This window comes from Ascaphus truei, chromosome 10 (assembly GCF_040206685.1).
Source record: "Ascaphus truei isolate aAscTru1 chromosome 10, aAscTru1.hap1, whole genome shotgun sequence".
NCBI classification, from domain to species: Eukaryota; Metazoa; Chordata; class Amphibia; order Anura; family Ascaphidae; genus Ascaphus; species Ascaphus truei.
Window position 1 is genome coordinate 15,572,644 of NC_134492.1, and position 24,463 is coordinate 15,597,106.

At 39.1% G+C, this 24,463-nt stretch overlaps 1 protein-coding gene across 20 annotated transcripts in view; it reads right to left on the reverse strand.

The window, feature by feature from the left end:
* The window catches only part of NFIA (nuclear factor I A), a 426,576-nt gene that overhangs the window by 19,555 nt on the left and 382,558 nt on the right, over nucleotides 1-24,463 (reverse strand). For 19 of the 20 annotated variants that reach the window (XM_075615991.1, XM_075615979.1, XM_075615981.1 and 16 more), the window contains 2 exons: nucleotides 15,185-15,276; nucleotides 4,661-4,726 (listed from right to left, as the gene is read on the reverse strand). In XM_075615991.1, coding sequence (XP_075472106.1) covers nucleotides 4,661-4,726; nucleotides 15,185-15,276 — 158 coding nt within the window. The remainder of the gene's footprint in view (nucleotides 1-4,660; nucleotides 4,727-15,184; nucleotides 15,277-24,463) is intronic. The other variant, XM_075615984.1, reaches the window with a different exon arrangement.

Genomic DNA, 24,463 nt, shown 5'->3' on the forward strand with positions numbered 1-24,463 from the left:
ACCATGAAAGTTGAAGCTCTGATCAGCCAGTGGCGGAGGACAGTAGTAAGATTTTATGAACCATAAACAATATATACTCGGCTGAATCCTAAACAGGAAGTTCACCGCAGCAATACAGCTGTTTGACGGCCACCGCCCATTTTGTCAATTTCATCTTTCATGCTGGAACGGCTGGTGCAGTGTGTAATGCCTATTAAACCTGTAACATTAATATATTTCTCTGAAGCACTTCCACGTGTACATGGTCGAATGTGGACATGACAAGGATCCTTCACTAAAAGGCTTACAATCTAATTTTTAGCACTCGGTAAATAAAGTCACATACAGTACGTAAAGTCAGATGGATTAGCACGGTGTCAGGTCCTGGGATCACAAGTCAGATCCTTAATGGTTGGGAGAGGGATGTGCTGTAAACCTCTCAAGCACTGATGGAGTAAAAAAAAAAAACCAGAACAATCTTCACTATCAACTGCATTCAGTAATATACAAGATTTAGTAATAAACCTGGTAAAACTATCTGATTTTCTGTCTTGATGGCCGTACCCGAAGAAAAGAAAAAGTTAACTTTTACCGGGAGGTTATGTTTTAGTCTGAATTGAGATCTGCAAGTCAGCAAGTCTCTGCTTTTTAAATTACAAAGTTAAACAAAAGTCCTCAAGGGCAAAGTTTAACATTGCGGAAGGAGATTGTTAATGTGGAATCGAGAACAGGGTGTGACTGTTGGCTTCCGTCATAAACTTCAGGAGTTATTTAAGGACATGCAACTTGTAACCAACACTCACAAAGTTGATATTTCTGCACTAAAAGCAGTTTATGATCTGTGGAGGAAATATCCCTCCTGCAAAGGAATACGCTTAATATTCCTCAAAGCTCTAAATATAATTTACGTTTTTTTTTAAGTCAAATATGTAAGGACCTTCTCTCTAGCGGCTAGCCCCTGCCCACTGACCTAATGTAATGTCAAGTAGAAGAATCCACTGCATTTCTTAATAGTATGAGTGGTCAGAAATCAGTGTGGATGTTTGTGCCAAGAATCTCTGGAGTCATAAAGTACTGTATTTGCCCGATTATAGGGCGACCATGAATATAAGGCGACCCCTAATTTCAGTAGCAGCTGGAAAGAAAAAAGTTCACACACACAGTGTCTAAGGTGACCAGATGTCCCGGTTTAGCCGGACAGTCCCGGTGGGCCGAAATTGTAGTAAATTTCAAGGACTTTTAAATTGGTGACCGAACATGTGCGAAAGACCCGCGCCAGCCCCGCAAATGGCCCCGCTGACTGCGCATGTGCGAACGTCCCGGTTTATTCCGGGAAAAATATGGTCACCCTAACTGTGTCTCTCTGTCTCTGTGTCTCTCTCTCTGTGCCCGTCTCTCGGTTTGAGCTTCCTGCCACAAGCAACATGGCTGCTTCAGGCCCCCAAGGAGCTTTCTCCGTTTTACCCTCCTACCTCATACATCCGACTGCTGATTGGCTTGCAAAGTGTGAAGGGCTCGATTATAAGGCGTGTATGTACTTTTCAACTTTACTTTATTGAGAGAAAAAAAAAACGTTGCCTTATAAATCGGTCAAGACCTGCATTCTTTTCCAGATAAAGGTGCAGTCCAATATATTTAACAAAACACCAGTGATCTCTAGTGAACCACCAGTGGGGTTTTCATAAGTTACAACCAAGACAAATATAAGACGTCTGACATAATTTGCAAAATTCTGAAAAACATATTTTGTTTCTATATGCAGTAGGGACTCTAAATGGGGGAATTGTTAATCAATCATGTTTGCTCCACAAGGTACCCAGATTGAACATGCCACTTCATTGCTTGAGTACCAGTTAGTTAATGATGTAGGATAAGAGAAGAGAACTTTTATCTTAAATGTTACCATCCTGTGATTAGAAAAGACACTTCTCAAGTGGGAAAAAGTGACCTACTGGGAAAATCTCCATCTTTGAAATGGGTAGAATGAGGTTTGAATCCCAGGGATCTTGGGTCCCCCTACTGTACAGTTTTTTAGACATCAAAAATCGATGGTATACTTTTTGTGTTGCAGAATCAAAGTGATTACAAATGCTACTATGTATATGTGTGCACAGTGAGTACTTCATACAAATACATTATTTTACTATGTTAGTTTTGGACAGCTCCAAATTTCAGTGGTCTATTATTTATGGTTTAGTGAAGCAACAAGGTGCCATATAACATGAGCAATAAGGTAGCATACAACATGAGCAACAAGGTGCCATGTAACATAAGCAACAAGGTGGCATATAACATGAGCAACAAGGTGGCATATAACATGAGCAACAAGGTGGCATACAACATGAGCAACAAGGTGGCATATAACATGAGCAACAAGGTGGCATATAACATGAGCAACAAGGTGGCATATAACATGAGCAACAAGGTGGCATATAACATGAGCAACAAGGTGGCAAATAACATGAGCAACAAGGTGGCATATAAGATGAAAACTGCAATGCTTTGCTGGTCTCTCCAGCTCTCACGATGTTCGTGACATAGCATGTTTATTTTACAGATCATAGCATAGCATGTTTATTTTACTAGCCCCCTTGGGTGGCAATTTTACTAGCCCCCTTGGGTGGCAATTTTACTAGCCCCCTTGGGTGGCAATTATACTAGTCTGGTGAACTCAAATTTAAAGAGTTAATCTCAGGAGTTTAACCCTTGCAATTCAATCAATTGGAGGTCCTAAGGCAGCAAAAAGATTAGAACAGCACTGCCAAGTATGTATTACTGAGCACCTCTAATTTCCACGGAAAGGGGCAAAATGTGTATATCTACTGTAAGGTGTGAAAATGCATCGGCCCCCACATTTGTGTCTGTAGGAGGTTTGGGGTGTCTGCTCTTTACCAGAATTAAAATGTGCACATATCACATGACTTCTTTTGTGCTCTCAAAAGCTTACATATAACAGCATCTGTTATGTATTCCATAGAGGGGAGATGGCACTTGTCTATTTTGAAAGCAGTGTTGAATGTTTGTCTATTTTAAATCCAAAATGCAGTTCTAATATGCAATCAAAGCCTTACTGAAATCCACCCTTCCCAAAGTTTGCTTACCCCTCTGGGTAAACTGGATAAATATATAAACAAGAAAGGTTTACCCCTTGAAAATGAGAAATGTATTGTCTAATGATATGGTGTAACACTCCCTCAGCAGTTGCTTGGGCAGGGAGTGTGAACGAATAGAGGTATGACATTCACTGCATAAAATGTATCTGAAATGTTTTAAATGTATCTATTAACTGATTTGCATGGCCAAACAGGTTTATTGCATGCTTTTTATGCAAAAGTGCATAATGCACGCCATTTTGTGTTGTTGCTAAATTTCCCAAAAACAAAATCATTGACATCTTTGTGAATTCTGGACTCAAAAGTTGCCGTTTTTGAGTTTGATGGCTCTTGCTATTTACTGGATGCAAAGGTCCAAGATCTGCCGTGACAAACGTTTCCTGGGCAGTTTCCAATGTTTGGAATTGCAGATGGAGAACTGGTGTGATAAGGGCAGGGCCTGGTCTCATAAGGAATACTGATAGCCGTTTTTCAGCTCTTTCCGGGCCTATGTATAAAGCATCTCAAAGTGACGCACAGAAAAGTGTATTACATTTATTTGGCTTGGCTTGCCAATGTATAAAACTGATTTTTCATGTGTTGTGTGACACGGGCCTTAACTTTTTTTTCGCCCGTAGAAAAAAAGGATGCTAGGGAATGGAGTTAGAGGCAGAGTTTGGACGTTGTCTGTGACGCACACATTGAAATTACATGTAATATTAAACGTCAAGCATGTGCCACTTTTGTGTGTCAGAGATGCGTCAGAATTGTTTGTCAAGTTTTCTTGGTGTAAAAAACAAAAGCAAGTATAAGCAAACAATTCTTAATGCATTCAAATGTATGAACACGGCGCACACCATACAAAGAATAAGAAAACGTGCGTCAAATGAAAAAACATGAATTATAACATACTGTAGCAACATGTGCCACTTATGATTTCAGGTTGAAACATTCAACTGAAAGTGCTTTGTTTTTGCCATGTGCGTATCTGTCTACAAACCACCGTCCATTCTCTCGAACTAACAAATGTCCTCAGCTGAACACCTCTGACTCAAACCAGAAGGTTAGCTTAGAAAGCATGACATTTCACCCATTTAGTCACGAGGTTTCTCCGAGGCACTTTAACATGATTCTCACACTGTAACCCTTTGCTGCAGCGGGAAACCTCTGGCAGTGTTAAGCATCGCCCCAGCTGGACCCAGATGTTTCTTTTGCACAAAGCAATGCCCTGAACTGTAGACTCCCAGGACAAGTGGATTAAAGGTTTAGGGAATTGTGAGAGATGCAAGGCTGCATTCACTTCCAGTCTCCATATAATGGGGAGAAGTATTATCAATGACAAATGTTTGAAATGTAATCCATTGTAGGTTGTTTGGCTGGTACTCTTAACATTTATATATTAATTATGCATGGTAACTTTAGATTTAAAAAGGAGACTGCAGTTTGCCTCTCTTACTTTCAAGCAAAGGGTATGCTCTTAACCTCTTCAGTAGCAGACGCAACACATTACATGAGTTTATAACACAAATGATTATTAAAGCATTTCCCACCATCACGTTTCCTTCCCTTAACAATTAGTTCACGCTTACCCAAGAAGTGCCTATGTTATCTGTGTAACATGTTGGAATCTCGCCTCTGCAGTGCTTGATAGCAACCTTTGTGTTTGGGAGAAGAAAACAAAAAAGTACTAAGACGTAAGATGGAAGGAGCTAAAAAAAAACAATCCCATTTTAGTGTTTTTGTTCGGAAATGGCATACTACATAGATCAGAGACTTTTCATAATATAAAACCCCCAACTGTACACAAAGCCCAGGAAAATGTGAGGGGGATAAAAAAAGAGAAGAAAAAAAACCTAAAAGCAGCTTAGGATGTGTTAACGCTGCTATTCTGTCGGCTTAAAGAGTATTTTATGCTTGATCAACGGCTGCCTTTTATTGTGCCTTTCTTTCATTCATTCAAGACATCAAAGAACACCCCACCAGTGTACCTGATCTTCCACAGGAACTTGTAAGGGGTTCTAAAGAAAACAGGGGGGTGGGAGCCAGAGACCCCTGTGGACAAGCCAGTTCAAAGGGAATATCTCAACAATGATTACATTTTGTAAATCTCTTTACTGAGGACAGCTTGTTTCCTGCTTTTTCATAAAAAAATAGATTGTAGCCATTAAGCACAGCCCCGGTGCAAACGGGTTTCTTCTGAGCCAAGGTACTACATTAGGATTAAGGCACGGAAGAGATACAATCTTGAAGAAGAAGAAGAAAAAAAAAAGCTTAGATGTGATCAATTCTGTTGACGACTATTTTGATTTTGTTCTCAGTTGTACAATTACGCACTTCATTAGGATCTCAGAGAAAATTGGTGTAGCCAAGAGAATATTTATTTACGAAGAGAACTGTAATGCTTTCTTGTGTTTTTAATTAATGTTGGATGCGTGAATATTGGAATCGTGTTTAACCCCTTCGATGCTGGCAGGGCCTAAAAAGCATTGCATTGATCAGATACACCGAGTGTTTCAGGATATAATACAGATTCAGGTGTGCAAATGAACCATATAGTCAGCTGTTACTGCCACTGTAAACTCAGCTGAAGGTTTCAGTTTTTGGATCTTAAAATACATTTCCGTGAGGCAACAAACCCTGGCCTAAACTGTTGGAGTGGACTGCAACACATTGTAGGGCACGGAAGGAGTTAACAGCATCCCAGACCATTCGAGGGAAACAGAGACCTCAAATTCTCCTAGCCCTATGAAAGCAGATCTCCAGCCAAACCCACCCCACCCCAACCAAAACAAAGGCAAGTTCATAAAGGAACTGTAGGTGGGGAATTGAGTTATCAGACACTTCTTACCATGCACAGTTTTAATCAACAGCACTGGTAACGGCACCGGGTCCTATAAATGTTTCTGTTTTATTATGTGTTGCATATAATAACATAATTCAATACGTTATTCATTCATTAAGCATTCCCGTTTTATGCAGAACATATGACTATTTAACAGTGTAAAAGGTTATGAAGGGGACACCTTCATAATACACTGAAAAATGCACCGCTCTCTCTCCCTCGCTGAAAAACAAATCCCCCTACCAAATCTCCCTGAAAATAGTTTCTAGATATTGGCTAGTATGAGTGCAAAATGTTGCCAGGCAGCAATGTTTATTTGGCTTTTCTCATCTGCTCTCTGAAAGTCGATAGTAGTAGTGAACTTTATGACATATAAAAAAGAACTCGTGGTATCAAATTAAAATCTGGATACTTTTCTAAAATCTGTCCAATTTTTTTCAATACGATCTGCAAAAACGATTGATATATATATATATATCTATCTATCTATATATATATATATATATATATATTTATCAATCAATCATACACGTATGAGTTATACCTATGTGTGTTTTTTTCACATTTGTGATTAATTTGGGCATAAAAACGCATTTTAATGATTGCCTACTGGAACACATTTTCAAGTTCAAGTTCAGGTTTAAACGACATAAGGCACTGTTCAGGAGTTTATGGCTGGCTCTCATTTACATATGATCTCTCTGAACTTCTCGTGCATTACCACGCTCTGTTTCCAAGGCCCAGCAAAGGAATGTTTCCCAGTTAGAGCCTGCAGTGCTTTCTCAGACATTTTAAAGCCTGAGGTTCAACTTCCAAGCTGCAGAATTAAAAGGTTCCACAGAACTACTGCAGCGAGAAGAGACAGACAGTAAGGACGGGTGGGAGAACCAGTAAAGGAGAATTCCTATAACCTCTGTAAATGACTTGGCAGCATAATAACATTGTAATGAAGGAGGTTCAGAAATAGATGTTAAATATATAGTGTATTTTAAATGGGCCAAGCCACAGACTATGTTGAACGTGCTTGCTAAAACACACTTCATTTCTAATTAATTGATACGCTGTTCAACAAACATTCCATTCAGAAACAATACCGGGGTTTCAAACTCAAAGTCAGTGCCAATAAGTGGAAGATACTTATTTGCTTTTAAATGAATTCAATTAACCCTTCAGTGAAGCTGCAATGAAATACTTGTTACCTTCTACAGCAGTGGTTTGCAACTCCAATCCTCAAGACCGCCACAACAGGTCAGGTTTTCAGGATATCCCTGCTTCAGCACAGGTGGCTCAATCAGTGGCTCAGTGATTGAGCCACCTGTGCTGAAGCAGGGATATCCTGAAAACCTGACCTGTTGGGGGGTCTTGAGGACTGTAGTTGAGAACCCCTGTTTTACAGAGATAATTCTATACTGTAACTGTAAGATTACAAAGGGTCACCGGATCATGCCAACCAGATGAGCAATTTTGCTCTTTTTTCCCTTGGTCACTGTCATGGCCAAGCAGCCCAAATAGAATAAAACCTAAGCCAAAATGAGTTTCAAGCCCAGATTGTGGGTGTGCGCAGACCAGGAGAACACGTGGTTCAGTCATAAGGACATTCTATTCCTTGTGCCCAGATCAGCTTACCCTAGTGTCATTAATGGCAAAGCAATGTCTTTTTACGGTTTCAGCTTTAACATTATAAGGTCTTTGGGATATACCATTTGCATTTATGCGCAGAGCACTTGCTTTTGTCTCCACATAAGGAGGGTTGTTCATACAATTGCGCGTGTGATGGCGCCAGTCAGGGCACTATCCCATGGAAACTCCCATTTATTGACTAGCCATATATTATTTTAGCACGGTTTGTTTTTGGGGGCTTACTGTTGGGGGCATCAAGGTCTGAGTGCACCCTTCAGAGTTATACACCTGTACATTGAAACCAATATTACAATGGGCATTTACTTTCATATACACTACATAACACACCATTTCAGATGCCGCCTGGGAGATTATTGCTATTTTAATGAAAGACTAGAGAAGAGAACGAGACAAGAAATACTTTTCAAAGCTATTTAATATGGCAATAAATTGCGGAGAGGGTACGATTTGGCTAAATTGTCTCATAAAAAACAGTATATCTTTGTACTGAAGCATTATGCCTATAATGGCTTACACACTATACAAAGCCTTAATTATGCTTCAAAAATGCAATTAATTGCCAACATTCTGGTCTTGCCTTGGGTTTACCACTGGCTATAACAAAAGTGTGTATAGACACAAACCAGCATAACAATTAAACTAGAGGTACTGCTCTCCTGCGGATCCTACAGAGATTCAAACACGTGATACATGTTTCTCTTGTGAGAGAGAGAGAGAAAAAAAATCAATTGTATTGACAGGATGAGTTCTATGCTGCCAATCAAGCAAATGTGATTTGATAGTACCCTGAAGCATTTCAGGGATGAGGGGAGGAATGGAGAACTTGTTCAAGTCTGCATCACCTGAGCAAGATCAATGCTTTCAATGAAACTACTGGCCGTGTGCTGCACCCAAACTACTGCCATAAATAATTTAAACTCAGCTGATTAACTTAAGCATAGTGTTCTTTGCAGAGTAAACACATAAAGATGCATAAGTAAAAGAGGGAAGGAACTGAACGTCATATTTTATTTATTCGTTTTGCATCATTTGGACACGTTCTCGCTTTCCATTCTTCTCTTGTAACAATTACTGTACCAACCACTCTGACAGACAGGGTCAATATATTGATCCAGGGCTTGATGCAGTAACATAGCAGACTCATTTGATACACCATTATCTGTTATGGATGTGTGACTGGGCGCTAAATGGGGTTTGGAGGAGACCAGCTAAAACAAACACAAATAGCAACAGTTTAACTATTTCCGAGCTGAAGTGTCCTGGGTGGCATTTGCTTGAAGACCCCTCATCAATAAAGGAGTTGGAGAGCAAAAATGTTTGAACAACTCCAGCAATATACTCTTATGGTAGGTTGAGCAGGCCAAGAGGGATTTGTGCTACAGTTTAGATTGTGGATATATTTCATTCAAATTTCTACTTGTACTATATTCCCCAGATTTACCTAAGTTTTTGGAATGTCCTTGTATAGATGTGATGTGTTTACTAATATATACATAATGCAAACATTTCCATAACAAGTCCTTAGCCATATTAGGAATAGATTGTAATTCATGAGCAAGGCAACCCTTCTAGGTAAAACATGAACAGTGCATAAGTGAGCCTGTTGAAGGCAATTTCTCTTCCATCATATATTTCTGCATGTGCCAATACAAAAATGAATATATTTTTGTTTAGTATTACTTAACGCGTTGGTTCTCTTTCGAATCTTCCTTAGGAGGGGTTTAAAAATGCACATACATGGGGCATGAATTGTGGAATATGTTCCTAAATGTTATACAACTAAACAATAATCCCTTTTCCCGAAGGCTTTAGAAAATGTGCAGCACGTCAGTTGTTGAAATGACTCCAGAATTTTTTGAGTAAATCAGTTAAGGCAGCACTGAAATTTAATAGAGCTAATTTAGTGGTCTATTACTTCAGCAGAATGTTACCCCTTTGCATTTCTCTTTGTATTATTATCCTCCTAAATGCCATATTTGTAACATATGTACCATATCATTGACATTTTTACTTGCTTTTATCTTTACAAATATCAACTGGGATAATAAGAGATGAGAATCAAATTTGCAATGATGTATGTACTTCACTTCTGGGGTTTCACTGTGAATGCTTAGCTGTTGTATGTTTAGCAAACCATGTACACAACATAAACCTGTCATTAATAAGCTCTTTGTACCTTTTTCTCAAAATATGTCATTTGATTTGTTGGCCATATATATTTTAAATATGTATGTGGCAATCAGGTACAGTTATCTTTGTCACACCAAATATGTATACTTGGTGTCATCATTCCATACTATGCAGGTGGTCAAGAAAAGGGTCATATTTATTTTTGTTGCCCTATGGAGGACACTTTCTCATTTCAAACATGCCTATTACCCTATAGTGCTGATGAGACCTACAATGTAATGCTTGGATTAACGCATTATGATACTAGGTAATGGGTAAGTACGTTGATCTTGGTAGGATTAGGTGAAATATATCACAAACTGATGATGTTAATCTAGCTCCTCAGCGGTAAAGATGTTTGAACAAAGCATTCATAGAGGTAGTTTATTTTTACCTTAATTTGTGATTGTTGTGCTTTGTTTTCACTTGCAAAAGAATGAACTAGTGTTATTGTGGAAAACATAGCCCTGGCCATAGCCCTTATATTGTGGTAAAAAAACAAAAATTAACATATATATTTGAGTATCTGACTACATTGTCCAAATATAAGGGGTGCAGCAGGCGAGGGCCATGGTAGTTATTACTGTAAGTGGGAAGTCCACAAGATAACATACAGTACTGTAGTTGAAAAGCAACAACCCTGATGAATCAATGTTTTAATAAATTCACCTCCAACTCCAAATATTTCAAAACATTTGAAATCATCTCTTCATTGGCTTTGTTACAATAAAACTCATGACTTGATTGCCCCGTACTCAAGATGCTGCTTATAAAACAGCACATCACTATCTATTGATGAACTATATAAGCAGAACGTTCTTTAATAAAGATTCCCACATGTACTCATATTGTGCTGGATTTGTGAGCTTTAATATGCTACACAAGTGGAGATCATATATCAAGGGCACTGCATATCTCGCTTTAGAGAGGGATAAAGGGCTTTAGGAATACTAAACATCCCACTGGTATTTCACTATATGATGGCTCTGGCCATGTGGCAGTACTACTTGGACAGTAGCTATACAAGCTAAAATACAAAAAAGCCTATATATATCAAAGCCCGTTTCACAAACCACCATTAAACTACTACTTAGATTGTAAGCTCTTCGGGACAGGGACTCCATTTTCCTAATGTTACTTTTATGTCTTAAAGCACTTGTTGCCATTATGTGTTATATTTTTATGTCGCGTGTATTATTGCTGTGAAGCGCTATGTACATAGATGGTGCTATATATAAGTAAAGATACACATAGATACATACATACTTTTATCAATGGTGACTGTGGCAAAAATCCACTCAAATGAGCATACTTGATTTATTTAAAAATACAAAACTGGTAAAACGAACGTATATTGACCACTAGGCAGTTAAATGACAGGCTCCTAAATCAAATGATTTATAAGAAGTTGAGTTCAACACCTGTGGTTTTATGTCGAAAAGTCAGGCCCATGCCAAGCTAAGCAATTCTTAAGCTAGTGCAAATAGTCATTTAGTTTTAAATAGAACAACAGAGAGGATAAGTATCAATGACACAGGCACAAGTAAAAATGAATATCATTAATAAAATAAGAGAGTCAAAACAAGTTGGATTACATGGCTGTAAAAGAACAGTGTATACAGTACTGTATGTGACTTTACGTCATGGTGTCAATGTTAAATGTAGATGTTAAAAGACCTCGTTGAAGGTTGAAATGTCGTGCTGTCCTGACACATTAAATTCTTTTGGAATATCCGCAGTGCCTTGGATCATCTATTCTAACTGAAGTTAAATGTAGACATGTGCTAATTTTGAGATCCAATTTAGAGTTGACTAATGACAGTGGTGGAGTTGTAGGGCAATAAAATGTGTGTTGCAAAGGTTGCGTTTTGATAGTGTGGTCTGATTAGCACCTGGCTCCTATAGGGGCGTAGTTAAGATGGGGTCTTGAAAACTCATTGCTTGGGCGCAAATGGCCAGTTTGAGACTTGTAAAAACTAAGACGTCGCCAAAAATAAGTGCAAGAGACAGTTTGCGTGTGGGTTGTAGACATAACGACTTTATAGGCAGAGCAGAGCCCTGCCTAGTCCTCATTTTTATAAATGAGCTCAACATGAGCGTACGTAAGTTAAATAGCACCTGTGTTAGATTCCAATTTATAGTTGGATTAATGGCTGTTCTTAATTCAAGACCCCATCTTAATTACATGCCTATAGAGACCAGGTGCTAATCAGACCACACTATAAAAACTCAGCCTTTGCAACACACACATATTCTGGAGCCATAGATGCAATTGCTGCTCTACTGATGCACAGACGCTACACCTGGCAATGCTTGTTATTCTTGAGAATAGACCAAGACCTTGGAGAAGAAAGGAAATAATGTGTAGGGCTGGAGTTAATGTATTTGGCACGCCCAATGATAAGATACTTCTGAGGTACAGGCTAAAACCTCACATCATCATGGACATTTTGGAGCTTATTCAGCCTGATCTAGAGCCTACAATACACATTAAAGCAGCTATCTCTCCAATGACCCAGGTACGTCAATTCCGCGTTTGTGTGTTGCAGGATCATAGAGAGGCATATTAGCTGCTTCTGCAGGCATTTGCCAACTTGCCTCTTCACCACATTTTGAAGAAAATATTAAGGGCATTGCTCTTTAGAATGAAAAAATCAATCAAACTTCCTCAGGATGAACAGGATATTACTGATACCAACCACAATGTTGCCAGTGCGCCCACATGTTCTGGTAAGTGCGGACTTACACACATAGCACTAGTGCCTCCACAGAGGGATCACGCTACTGTACATACAGACATTGGAAACTCTTTCATTCCATAAATGTCCAGCTCATTTCTGATGCTTCATTTATCATCACCAATCTGGTTGCTAAAAACCCTGTCTGCACTGCATCGCCAATGGCGCCAATCCAAGACCTCATTATCATATATGAAGATCAGCTGCTAACAACTCCAGAGCTCCTAACTCTAAATGGGCTCCTATTTCCAGAAATAGCGATGGTGCAGTGCTAACATTTTAATGCCACTGCACAGTCCGTCCTAGGAACTGGTTTAGAATAGGCTTCTTATCTTTCTCGCAGTGGATAACGGACAGAAGAGTAGTACTGTATGGTGTTAATACAGTGCACTTATTACTTGGACCGAGGGTGGCCAACTCCCGTCTTCAAGGGCCACCAACAGACCAGGTATTAGGAATATTCATGCTTATGCACAGGTGGCTCAATCAGTGTCTAAGTCAAAGACTGAGCCACCTGTGCTGAAGCAGGGATATCCTGAAAACCTGACCTTTTTGGTGGCTCTTGAGGTCTGGAGTTGGCTGACTTGGACAAATAGGGGCCTATGTATTAAAGTGCGAGAATGGTGTTTGCTGCGTAGAATGTGGCAATATGTCCAAACTGTGAAAAGTATCATGTATTATATGTTGGTCAAAAATGGGGTAATCTCACCAGGTCAATTGTTCACACGACATTCAGTAACGGGCAACATAGAAATTGGCAGGGGGAATACATGCATGTGTACAGTATACAACTAACCGGTGCATATTTAATTCTTATGTAAATACATCTCACCATGAGTTTAACAGGTGGTATATAAGGAGGGATGGACATCAACCAGGAGTAGGTCAAAAATGCTTAAAATAGAACTTTTGATGCAAAAATGACATGCCAACTAGAATATGGTGAGAACTCTGACTTTGATCACATCGATACCGTTTTTGAATACATTTTAATTGAAATTGTTGATACTTTAATGAATGAACAACCTTTATTCCAAGTAAATTGCTGAAATGACAAACATCGGCATAATATATGTTCAAGAAATAATAGTGTCACCCTTCTAGGTACTTGGAGATATGAACTCCCACCCATTGTTTTTTGTTTTGTATTCATTCCACCCATCCCAGGAGGACCAAATTCAGTGACAGATGGGTTGATTCAGCTGATACAATAACAGCTGACAAACGGCAGGATTTTCTAGTTCTGCTTATTCTTAGATAATGCGATATTATGTACAGCACATCCTGTAAACATGTATGACATCTTTTATATTTCTGCATTGACGGGCTGCTTTTCGGGCATTCTACACAAGCTTATTTGATGTTTTTCTTGTCAATAACTCAGGAGTTCCCAACTCCAATCTAAAGACCCCCCACCAACAGGTCAGGTTTTAAGGAGGTACCTGCTTCAGCACAGATGGCTCAATCAAAAACTGAGCCTCTGATTGAGCCACCTGTGCTGAAGCAGTGATGTCCTGTGGGGGGGGGGGGGGTCTTGAAGACGGGAGTGGAGAACTCCTGCAATAACTGGTTACTTGTTCACTGATGTCATTTTAGTTAACATTTTTACAGCTGACTAAATGACCCTCAAACTATGAAGGAATGTAACTTAGTTTAAAACCCAACTCTGCCGCTTACTAATATTACCTTCTGACCACAATAAATAAAACCAGCAGGTGTAATTTGAGCAGGCAGTTAATTCTAGAAGAAATGAGCTATGGTATATAAAAATTATTTGTACAGAGCTCAACAGACAATAAATTAATATCATTATTGTCTTAAATCTTTGCAATATAACTGCACACCAAAACTAAAAGCTGTGCTACCTAATTAATTTTTAGCTGCACTATTTTATGCAAGAATAAACATTTTTTTTAACACAAATTAACAACATATGTACCCAATTTTTTTTTTTCAATCACCAGCTGAATATCCTATTATCGCGGGGTATGTGGTATTATCAGTGTCAGTATTGTGTCAGTATTGAGGACATACCAGGTAACCGGTTATGGTGAGCCAAAAAGTGTCAACAGCCCTCAACCACGCAGAGCACAGAAATGAGAAAGAACAGGTTTATGAGCACATTCACGCCTCGGGCAGGTCCACCAATACGCATCATCAAACCGCAAACAGTGGTCCCACTGCAGCAGGGGATTTGGGGTAGTGGCATGCAAGTAAGTACTTTGGACAATTCATTGTATTAAGTGAAGAAAGTCACTGTCAGTAAATGAAACAAAAATACCCGAGGAAAGGGGGTTATAATTATTAAACTGTGATAGTGCCGATCGTGGCACTATCGCACAGATACTCCCATTGAAGTCAATGGCAGCATCCGTACGATAGTGCCCCAACCCCGACTATCCTAGTTTAATTAATAACCCCTATAGGGTAATATATATATATATATATATAACACACACACACACATATACACACACACACACACACACACACACATATATACACACACACACATATATACACACACACACACACACACACACACACACACACACACACACACACACTGTATGAAAACTAGTCAAGAAATAAGAATATTGCACAAAAATAGACTAACAAAGTGTAATGATCAAGTAACAATGCAGATTTTGTGTAACCCCCACATTATGCATGTCATAGCAGCCAGAACAGGAAGGCAGGTAGGAAAGCTATAAGTTACCCACCTGTGTCTGTTGAGGGATATTTACAAAGCTTGGATCCCGTGGTCCAACACTGACGAATCGGTTTGCGGGGGAAGTGCTGGGTGTGGAGTAGGCTGCGAATGGGAAGGACACACGAGATTACTAAATATCACACAGCGTGGCAGATTTAGATCTTCGGACGGCACAACTCAATTTTTACAAATTCTTGTGGGTTTTTTTTTTGCGATCTTAAAAATAGAATAAAATAAAACCCAGTAATGCCCACAGGAGTTCCACTGGGAATGTGATCACAAGTTCGCAACCAAGACGTCAGCATGTAGTTCCTAAAGTGAAGGAAAACATTATTTTCTGCGTTCCGTGGAGTTTGACTGAGCCACTGATTGAGCCACCTGTGCTGAAGCAGGGATAGCCTTAAAACCTGACTAGTTGGTTGGACCTGAGGTGAGACTATTCCTTTGGCTACAACATATGAAGCTTGCCAACACGGATTCTTATTCATGGATGTGGTAACACATTTCCTGTGTGTTAACCAAAGCAAGAAGCTAAATGAGCATTCCCTATGAGAAACACAGTAAATAATATGTTGATAATTTGCCCTTTATATTAGGATGTGCTCTAGGATTTCCTGGTTTCCTCTTATGCAATAATAGGTCATTTGGATGACTATGCAAACAACTGCATTATAAATCGCTACTTGAGTAGAACTTTTATCCTGCTTAACTACAGGTAACCAAAAATGATTCCTCGGCAGAAGACAAGAGGTGAGATTTATCGGAAGTTTGCAGGGTTTTGCACAAAAGCAAGACATTACCAATAAAAAATACCACCGTTTTAATACGTCGCAAAGCTGATACATTGTAATACTGGTGCAATATTTGCACTGATACAAAACTAGAGCAAAACAATTGCAGTCATTTAACAAGAAAAGGGAAGTGATCAAAGTGATAATTAGACTATTTCTTTTTGCTCTCCATCTAATTATAAAGCAAATTTGCTAGAGATTTAATGAGTTTGCAGCAGTTTTTTAATGAAAAGAACAAAAATGGTTAATAAATAGGGGGACTTTTTGCATTTGCATGTCCATCTTTACCTTGATAAATCAACTCTCCTATTACATGAAACTTTTACACAACACTACAGTATCATTTAGAAATGTAAATGTACCTTGAAGGGAAAAAAAACTGGTTCTTTGAAAAGTCTGTACTTTATTTTCACATAGTAGTGGTGGAAAAAAGAATCAATTTAAAGTTCAAAGCTTTATTGCAAAATTGGAGATGCTCCAACACACTGAAAATTATTCTGAAGCCTGCAAGACATGTACTGACTAAAGTACTTTAATAATCATATTATTGCTGTACATTTCTCCTGTGCATATTACCGGAGTGGGACCACTAGCACTTCCAAAGTCAAGTGATTTACATTTTGTAAGGCATCCCAACACATCATTTGAAGTCATTTACATTTATTGATATTCATCATGGGTGATTCACATTATCCATAATCATAAGAGTAAATCATAAGCAGAACAGAGTTGCAGTTTACCATATCACTGCTGAGCAGACGTGCGGTGTGCGTGTTCTCCAGTCCTCAATGTCCACCAATAGGTCAGGTATTCAGGATATCCCCGCTTCAGCACAGGTGGCTCAATCAGTGGCTCAGTCTTTGACTGAGCCATCTGCGCTGAAGCTGAAACTGATTGAGCCACCTGTTCTGAAGCTGGAATTGATTGAGCCACCTGTGCTGAAGCAGGAATATCCTGAAAACCTGACGAGATGGGTTTTTAACCAACTCAAGCCCAGATCCACAAAAGGGTGCTAAGCTTTAGCACGCTTCTGTGGATCTGGACCTCAGACTATTAGCTGCAGGTCAAGTGATTGTCCCCCTTGGAAAAGTCGATAAATCCTATTATACTATGTAACTCCTCCTATTTCTACGCGAGTCCCCTGATACACTGACCTGAATGGGGGTCATCCATTAAACTGTAATAGTGCCGATCTGGCACTATCGCACGGAATCTCCCATTGACTTCAACCGGATTTTACTGCAGTTTAATGAATCTCCCCAATGTGTAGCTTTAGTATCTAGCAGAGCTGTGAAGTGTCCCCCCCATCCCAGCGCGTGCGGCTGGGCCTCTCACATGGGTGAGATCTGCGTGAGACCCCCTCCTCCCCTCTAGAGCAGGGGATCAATGCCTGCAGAGGGAGAAGCAACGCCTCTGGCGGGCGGGTAATGACGTTTATCGGCAGGTTAATTGCATAAAGCGGCAGGGTAACGATGAACGGGGGGCAGTGGCAGGTCTCAGGCTCTCCCAGTAACGTGACATTAGCGTGAGACACCGTCCTAATGTGGGAGACTTGCGCCATTGGCTTGGGAACCTGGCAGGGCTGATGTATATGTATTTATATAGGGCCAACACTGTACTCAGCACTTTACAAAAGAGATATAGAATTAAAATACAACAGGTGCAGCAAAAATAAACCCAGACAACGGGAAAGGCAATACTTTCACTGGAGAGTATACCATCTAAGTGGTGGAGAGAGAGTATTACGAAGGAGATTATCTATTGTAATCACAAGAAAAATACATCTTATATTATTTTCTTGGGGAGACTTCAACATTATTGACTGAACGAAAGCAGTTTATTAGATTAATGGAGGGCCCAGTCTTTTCTATGTTTGAGGATGTTGTTTTCGTTTTACCATAGGAAATGCTTCTTGAATAGTAAAAGAAGCCGGAATGCAACATGACAAATATCATTACACCCTACATCAAAATGTGACCACAATCTGCCTGTGAATGGTTGGCTGCTGGCAAACGTAAGCATTTATTTCTGGAGTAATTAAATGGGCAAGTAATGATGGCAAATTATCACATCACACACTCTTATTTAATCATGAAATATAACAAGTGAGGTCATAAATATAATCAAATGAGCTGTCGGCTGATATCAAACGCATATGCTAGCTATCATTTTTTCTGTTATTTTGTAGCCATCAACAATATTTTGCCCTGAAGTCCAAGCAGTTAAGATGCTTAATAATTACTATAAATTCTTAGCTGAATTACATCCGAGCAAAGTGACAATTCATATTGTGAGGCAAGCTGATCCTGTTTGAAATTCAATGACCCGCACATATATTAAACATATGTATGCAGGCACTCGGGGGTAATGACGTGAAATAAAACAGGACCCAAACAACCCACGAACTCTTAAGTTGTATCTGATTTTAATTGGTAAACATCTTTTATCGTACTAAATCTGGTCTTTAATAGCTAAAGCACGCTGTAGGACAGGATTCTAATTACAGATCATTTACCCATAGGGGGGGAAATGTATTAAATATTTTCATCTAATAAATGACAAGTGAAAAACATTAATCCAATTTATTGGTTAGGTAGTGTTTAATAAAATGTACAACATTGTCAATAGATTCAATTTGTAAATGGCCCCAGAAACTGTAGCAAATTGAATTCTAATGGAAAGCGTGTTTTTAACACCTTCAACATTAAAAACCGTAAACCGGGCCCTATCAGGGGTTAAAAGGTTAACTACGAGATTTGAAGTGAAACTGACTTGCATTAAATAAATAATATTAGGGATTACAAATAAAGTGAATGTTTTCTAGAACACACCATCAGTAGGGACCCTGGGTGGTGGTCGTATTGGATTTTTGTGTCAAAATATCAATTAGCCAAGGGGTGTTCAACTCCAGTCCTAAAGTCCCCCCAAAAAGGTCAGGTTATCCCTGCTTCAGCACAGGTGGCTCAATCAGTCCCTGCGTCAGCACAGGTGGCGCAGTCTTTGACTGGGCCACCTGTGCTGAAGCAGGGATATCTTTAAAACCTGACTTGTTGGGGGATCTTGAGGACCCCTGAGTTAGTCAGTAAAGATTTCAATCCCGTCACTAAATCTGCTGATATCTAACAAAGGATTATAGAGATTTTTTTTTTTTAGGGGATTCGGAACATTCAAATTCAATATTAACAGACTCATCTACTGCTTAGGGGGCCTGCAGCCAAAATATATGATGGAGACCCTTCTGACTTTTTGAGACTCGAAAACTGGATTTCCCAAAACAAACTGTTTTTAAATACTGACAAGACTGTAACAATGGTATTTGGGACCAAGACTAAATTTTTTAAGCTTCCAGCGACTGAGCTCCAGATTAGAACCAACGCTAACACCACCCTAACCCTTGTCACTAGTTTTAAATACCTGGGCATATGGTTTGAGTCCCACTTAACATTCGGGATGCACATTGATACCCTGACAACCAAGACCTATGCCAAACTATGGGTACTTTACAGAAACAAATCCTACCTAAGTCTCCTGGTCAGAAAGCGTATCGCACAGCAGATGCTAATGCCAATTATTGACTATGGAGACATAGTATATGGCTCGGCACCTCAAACCCACCTTAGCAAACTTGACACCCTCTACAATTAAATGTGCCGTTTTGTTCTCCAATGCAACTACAACACACATCACTGCGAAATGCTCAAAGAACTAGATTGGTCATCACTGGGGTCTAGGCGCAAAGTTAATCTTTCCTGTCTTGCCTTTAAATTCTTTATGGGCAAGCTACCCAGCTATCTGAACAAGCTCCTCACCCCTACCACATGCAGCACATATCATCTGAGATCAGACTCCAAAAGACTGTTCATGGCCCCAAGGCTCAACAAAGTATCCGGCCGTTCCTCCTTCTCTTACCGTGCACCCCAAAACTGGAACAACCTACCAGAGACTCTCACATCCACCACCAGTTTAAGTTCTTTCAAATCTAAGGCTGTCTCACATTTTAATCTGGTCTGTAACTGTTTCATTCGCCCATAATATATTTTTTCTTTAACTGTGCATGCAATGTCTTGTATATAATGTATACCCTGTTCACTTATGTAACTGTATTTGTAACCATGTATTATTTGTCTTAACTCTGTGCCCAGGACATACTTGAAAACGAGAGGTAACTCTCAATGTTACTTCCTGGTAACACATGTTATAAATAAATAAATAAATTATAGATTGTAACGCAGAATTCCAAAGCCGAGGGAATATGTTTTGTATTGCACAGTATGTATTTTCTTTGCAGTCACCATTCGCTTTCTAGTTGGTTGAAAGTAAAGTTAAATCTGGAGCCAGCAATACAGAAGGAGGAAGCCTTACTGCACATTGACTCCAGAGTTAAAATAAAAATGTGGAACTTGGATTTCACTGTAGATGTGATTCCAGAGCACAATCTGCTTGCAAACCATACATGATGAAGCCAGCTGCAGGCAATCAAGCTACTTTAGAAAGGATAAGGCAATGTTATGTTGAGTTCTGCTTGAGAGGACGTTGAACCATGCTAACAAAGACCCTGTGTAACAGAAAGCAGGCCAATCAATCTCCACAGCAGTGGGTAAGGGATTTTGGAAGGGTTGGGGAGGTTTAGAGTAGGTAGGCCTAGCAGGGGGACAATTTGCCGTAATAACTTCCAAATCAAGCCAGAAGTTTAACCAAATGTTACAATGGAGATATTTTTTTATTTTATTTTGATTTGTTTTCTTACAGGACTTGGCTGCCTGACACATGTACAAAGAAAAGCCCATTTATTTTCTCCTATCAGTGCCACTGATATACAACACGGATACACCAGGAAGCGTGATATATGGGTTAAATTGCGGAACAAAAACATACATTATCATATTTTCTAGAAAAGCAACTTTTTGAAATAAATAAATAAGTGACCCTTTCCTTATTTAATTTGTATTATTGTAGTTTAGTACCTTGATGGGACTATAAAGTAATGTGAAAGAGCATTAAAACTAAAAATCCTCTGCATACTGTATATTTCCCCTGCAATCTATACCCGGGTTTTTCACCTGGCGCCCGCGCAGGGTCTTGATGTGGCTCTGATACGCTCTGATACTCTCAGCTCCTATTAGTTGGTTAGGCAGCTAAGTGCACAAATTCTATTGTAAGTTTAGGTAATATAAACATATATTGCGCAAGTGTAATAAATGCTAGCAAAATGGTGAAATCTAATATTTTTAAATTGATCTAAAAATTACATAAGAATAAGCTAGTAGCCCCTCTACCCGTAAATGTTTTCTGATTTTGACTCCTTTGGAGAACCAGTTGAAAAGCCCTGCTCTATACGATAACGGTAAAAGAATAGGTCTGCGTGAGTTGGGCATGCCTTGGATAATTGCCTGCTAGCAAAGCAGAATCCAGTCTGTTGTAATCGAATATACGGCAATTTTTCTACTTAATAGAACAGGAAGAAATATGGGTACATGTGTCTGTTATGAATAGTTACAGTATCTTCCTGATGCCTAGTGCCAAATGTTTTTGCACACCTCTGCTCTAACACAGGCAGAAACATGTTTAAGAATGTAGCATAATCTCACTTTCAGTGCCAGGATAAAAAGTCCTTTGGGAACAAACTCACATAAACTGTGCATATGGGATCCAGCAATGGCCTTTTATCTGCTGTTATTTTGCTTTTACTCCAAGAGCTTCCTGTAATCAGACAGTGCTTGCTTTACATTCATTACTATAACTTATTCATAACCATACAAACTTTTACTACATTGTTTGATGCAGAACATATCAGTTTGGCATCATAATTGTTCTGCACGATCTGGTGTCTCAGCAATGAACTAGAACATTTACTAATGTACTTTGGACCAGCCACCAGTGACTTCAGTATTGCTGAACAAGACAAAAATCACCATAGATGAGTAAAATAAAAACAGGAAGCAAAAAATCTCTAGAAAATATATATTTTTGACGTACAATAGGAGATTCTCTTCACAAATTAATCTAAAAGTGCTGTCTCCCTTTGTAGAAAGAAGACCTAGTTTCATTAGATAAGTACAACATCGGAGACACACTATAATACATCAAAAGACTGGTGATTAGTGTCTAAATCTGCCAGAGGGACCAAGATTGGTGTTTTTGGCTGTGTGCAGACAGCCAACAGGAAATCCTAGAAACAATTAGATTGATGTATCAATGTAAACACACGAGACGTTTGCTTTGACACAGTGCTCCATTTTTTCCTTTAAATTGTGTCAAATCCTACATTTGACACTAATAGATTACCGAAATGCTTACGCCACTTCAGTCTTTGCCAGATTTGATTGATACAAAGATTTTTTTTTAAATGATGCACAATTTGATACATCTCATTGTAATCTGTGTCATGTAACCCCTCCCTAATACTTCCTATTGCGAGCACATGGTGCAAAAACTGGGGCAAAAGTCTTGATACATTGAGGCACGGAGACGCAAGCGTAAATGATACAATTTGCATCCATTTTGCTTATAAAAAGACTCGATATATCGTCCCCAATATCTATCTTTATTCTACTGATTCTAATACATGGGTAGAATTGATCTGCTACAAATAACTGCTAGACATAGTACATAAAGGTGGGGCCTGTAATCCGTTGTATAGTTGATAAATCACTGTCTAACTTGACACAATAGCAAATCTACAGTTAATCATCATTTCCACATATTGCACACCAAACATCTCACCTGCACTTTACAATCTGCATTGTCTGTTTCACACATTCTGTCTCTCTTCTCTACCTGTATATGCTCACTCTGCCTCTCCTATATCATAGATCAAACGGGTTGTATATGGGAGCTTTTAACTCTCACAAACCACAAGACTGTACTGTATATGTGTTGCTGAATCCACAACGATACGTACTACAACCTGAAATGCATACAGGTTACATTAGGCAACTTCACCAGAGAATTAGCATTACAGGGATGACCATAAAAAACTAAAGCCATGACTGAAATCTCACTGACAAGACACACACAATATGCCTGAACGCTTGCATGCCGCAACAGCAACAGAAATATTCCAAGACGAATATAAAAATGGATGATGATATGAAAACCAAGAATTTTGGGGAAGTTGGTGATTTCTGCTATTGACGCAGTCGGTCACAACTTTGGTTGGGGGGGTGGGGGCGTCCAAGTCTCTCAGCTGCAAAACTGGAGTAAAAATACAGTATCAGATGTATCAAGGAATGAGCCACTATAGGATACAGTGGGATTTCTTGCTTTGATAAATATGGTGCCGTTTTTTATTCAGTTCTCTTCCCCCCCCCCCACCCCCTGTTTTGCAGCCGGGAAACTTTGATACATCAGCCCGCTTTGTCAACAAAATATGAATAAGTGACAGCAATGACTTCATACAATATCTGTGTAATTAAAGCCTGTATTTTAACGTGGTAAATCATTACCAGCTCATGACATAGGAAAAGTAAATCCCTTTATAACTCTATGGACATAATTAGGATAATATACACATTGTATGTCTATTATGAGTGTTTAGCTGGATTAATTTCTTGAGTTCCATAAATATTGCTTGATATGTAGGTCAGTTGAATTCTGAAGTTGGACGTTTCTGGATTAGAGCTGCTGGCCAAATGTATCCAAATTGCAAATCTTCCTAATGGTTTTTTTGGTATAACATTTTGGTAGTTTTTTCTGTTTGTGTCTAGGAATAACTACAATTTTTTTTCCAACAAAGCCCCCTTTTTTTAAATCTTTTATGGCTGTTATTTTGATTTAATTTCTCCTTGGTTAGGAGTCGTCTTTGCAAGTTTAACCCAAGGCATTTCTGCTAATAAATTCAGACTGCATGACACGGGATACAAGGAATATGAAAGCTTTCATTTTTTGGAGGTGGCTAAATAAATGATGTGAACTGAGCCATTGAAGAGTAAGTCTAAACTTGACTAAGAAAGTTTGCAACAGAAAATAACCACACAACCATTCTAGATAGATTCCACCACTTGACTAGCAGCTCTACTTTGCACATGCATTGCATGACCGAAGTGTATACAACAGGCTTTGCTTCGGTACAAAGCAAAAATGCATTGCTGCTGGAATCAGATCAAACTATAACATCACATTGCTGAGTACATTTACATGCAGTTTAATTCAAAGCCCTGGGCACACATACCAGTAAGAACATTGTGTCCTTTAGGAGACAATGGTTATAGACTTGATGCATATGCACTTATTAAAGAAACATGGAGAATTAAACAAAGCTATAGGAATAATTCTGACCAATGCCATTTTGACTTGAAATTACAGTATAGCCTTTTGCGGTTCTAGATTTACATTTCCACCAAGGTTGGAGCTATGGTCGCATGCCGTAAGATAACAATCTTTTTCAACAATCTCTTGAAAACCCAAAGATTTTACCAAAAGTGTACTGTTCTAATGTACAATCCAATATAGAAATCTCCCTTCAGCATGCAGATGAACACTGTACTTGCAGTATCACT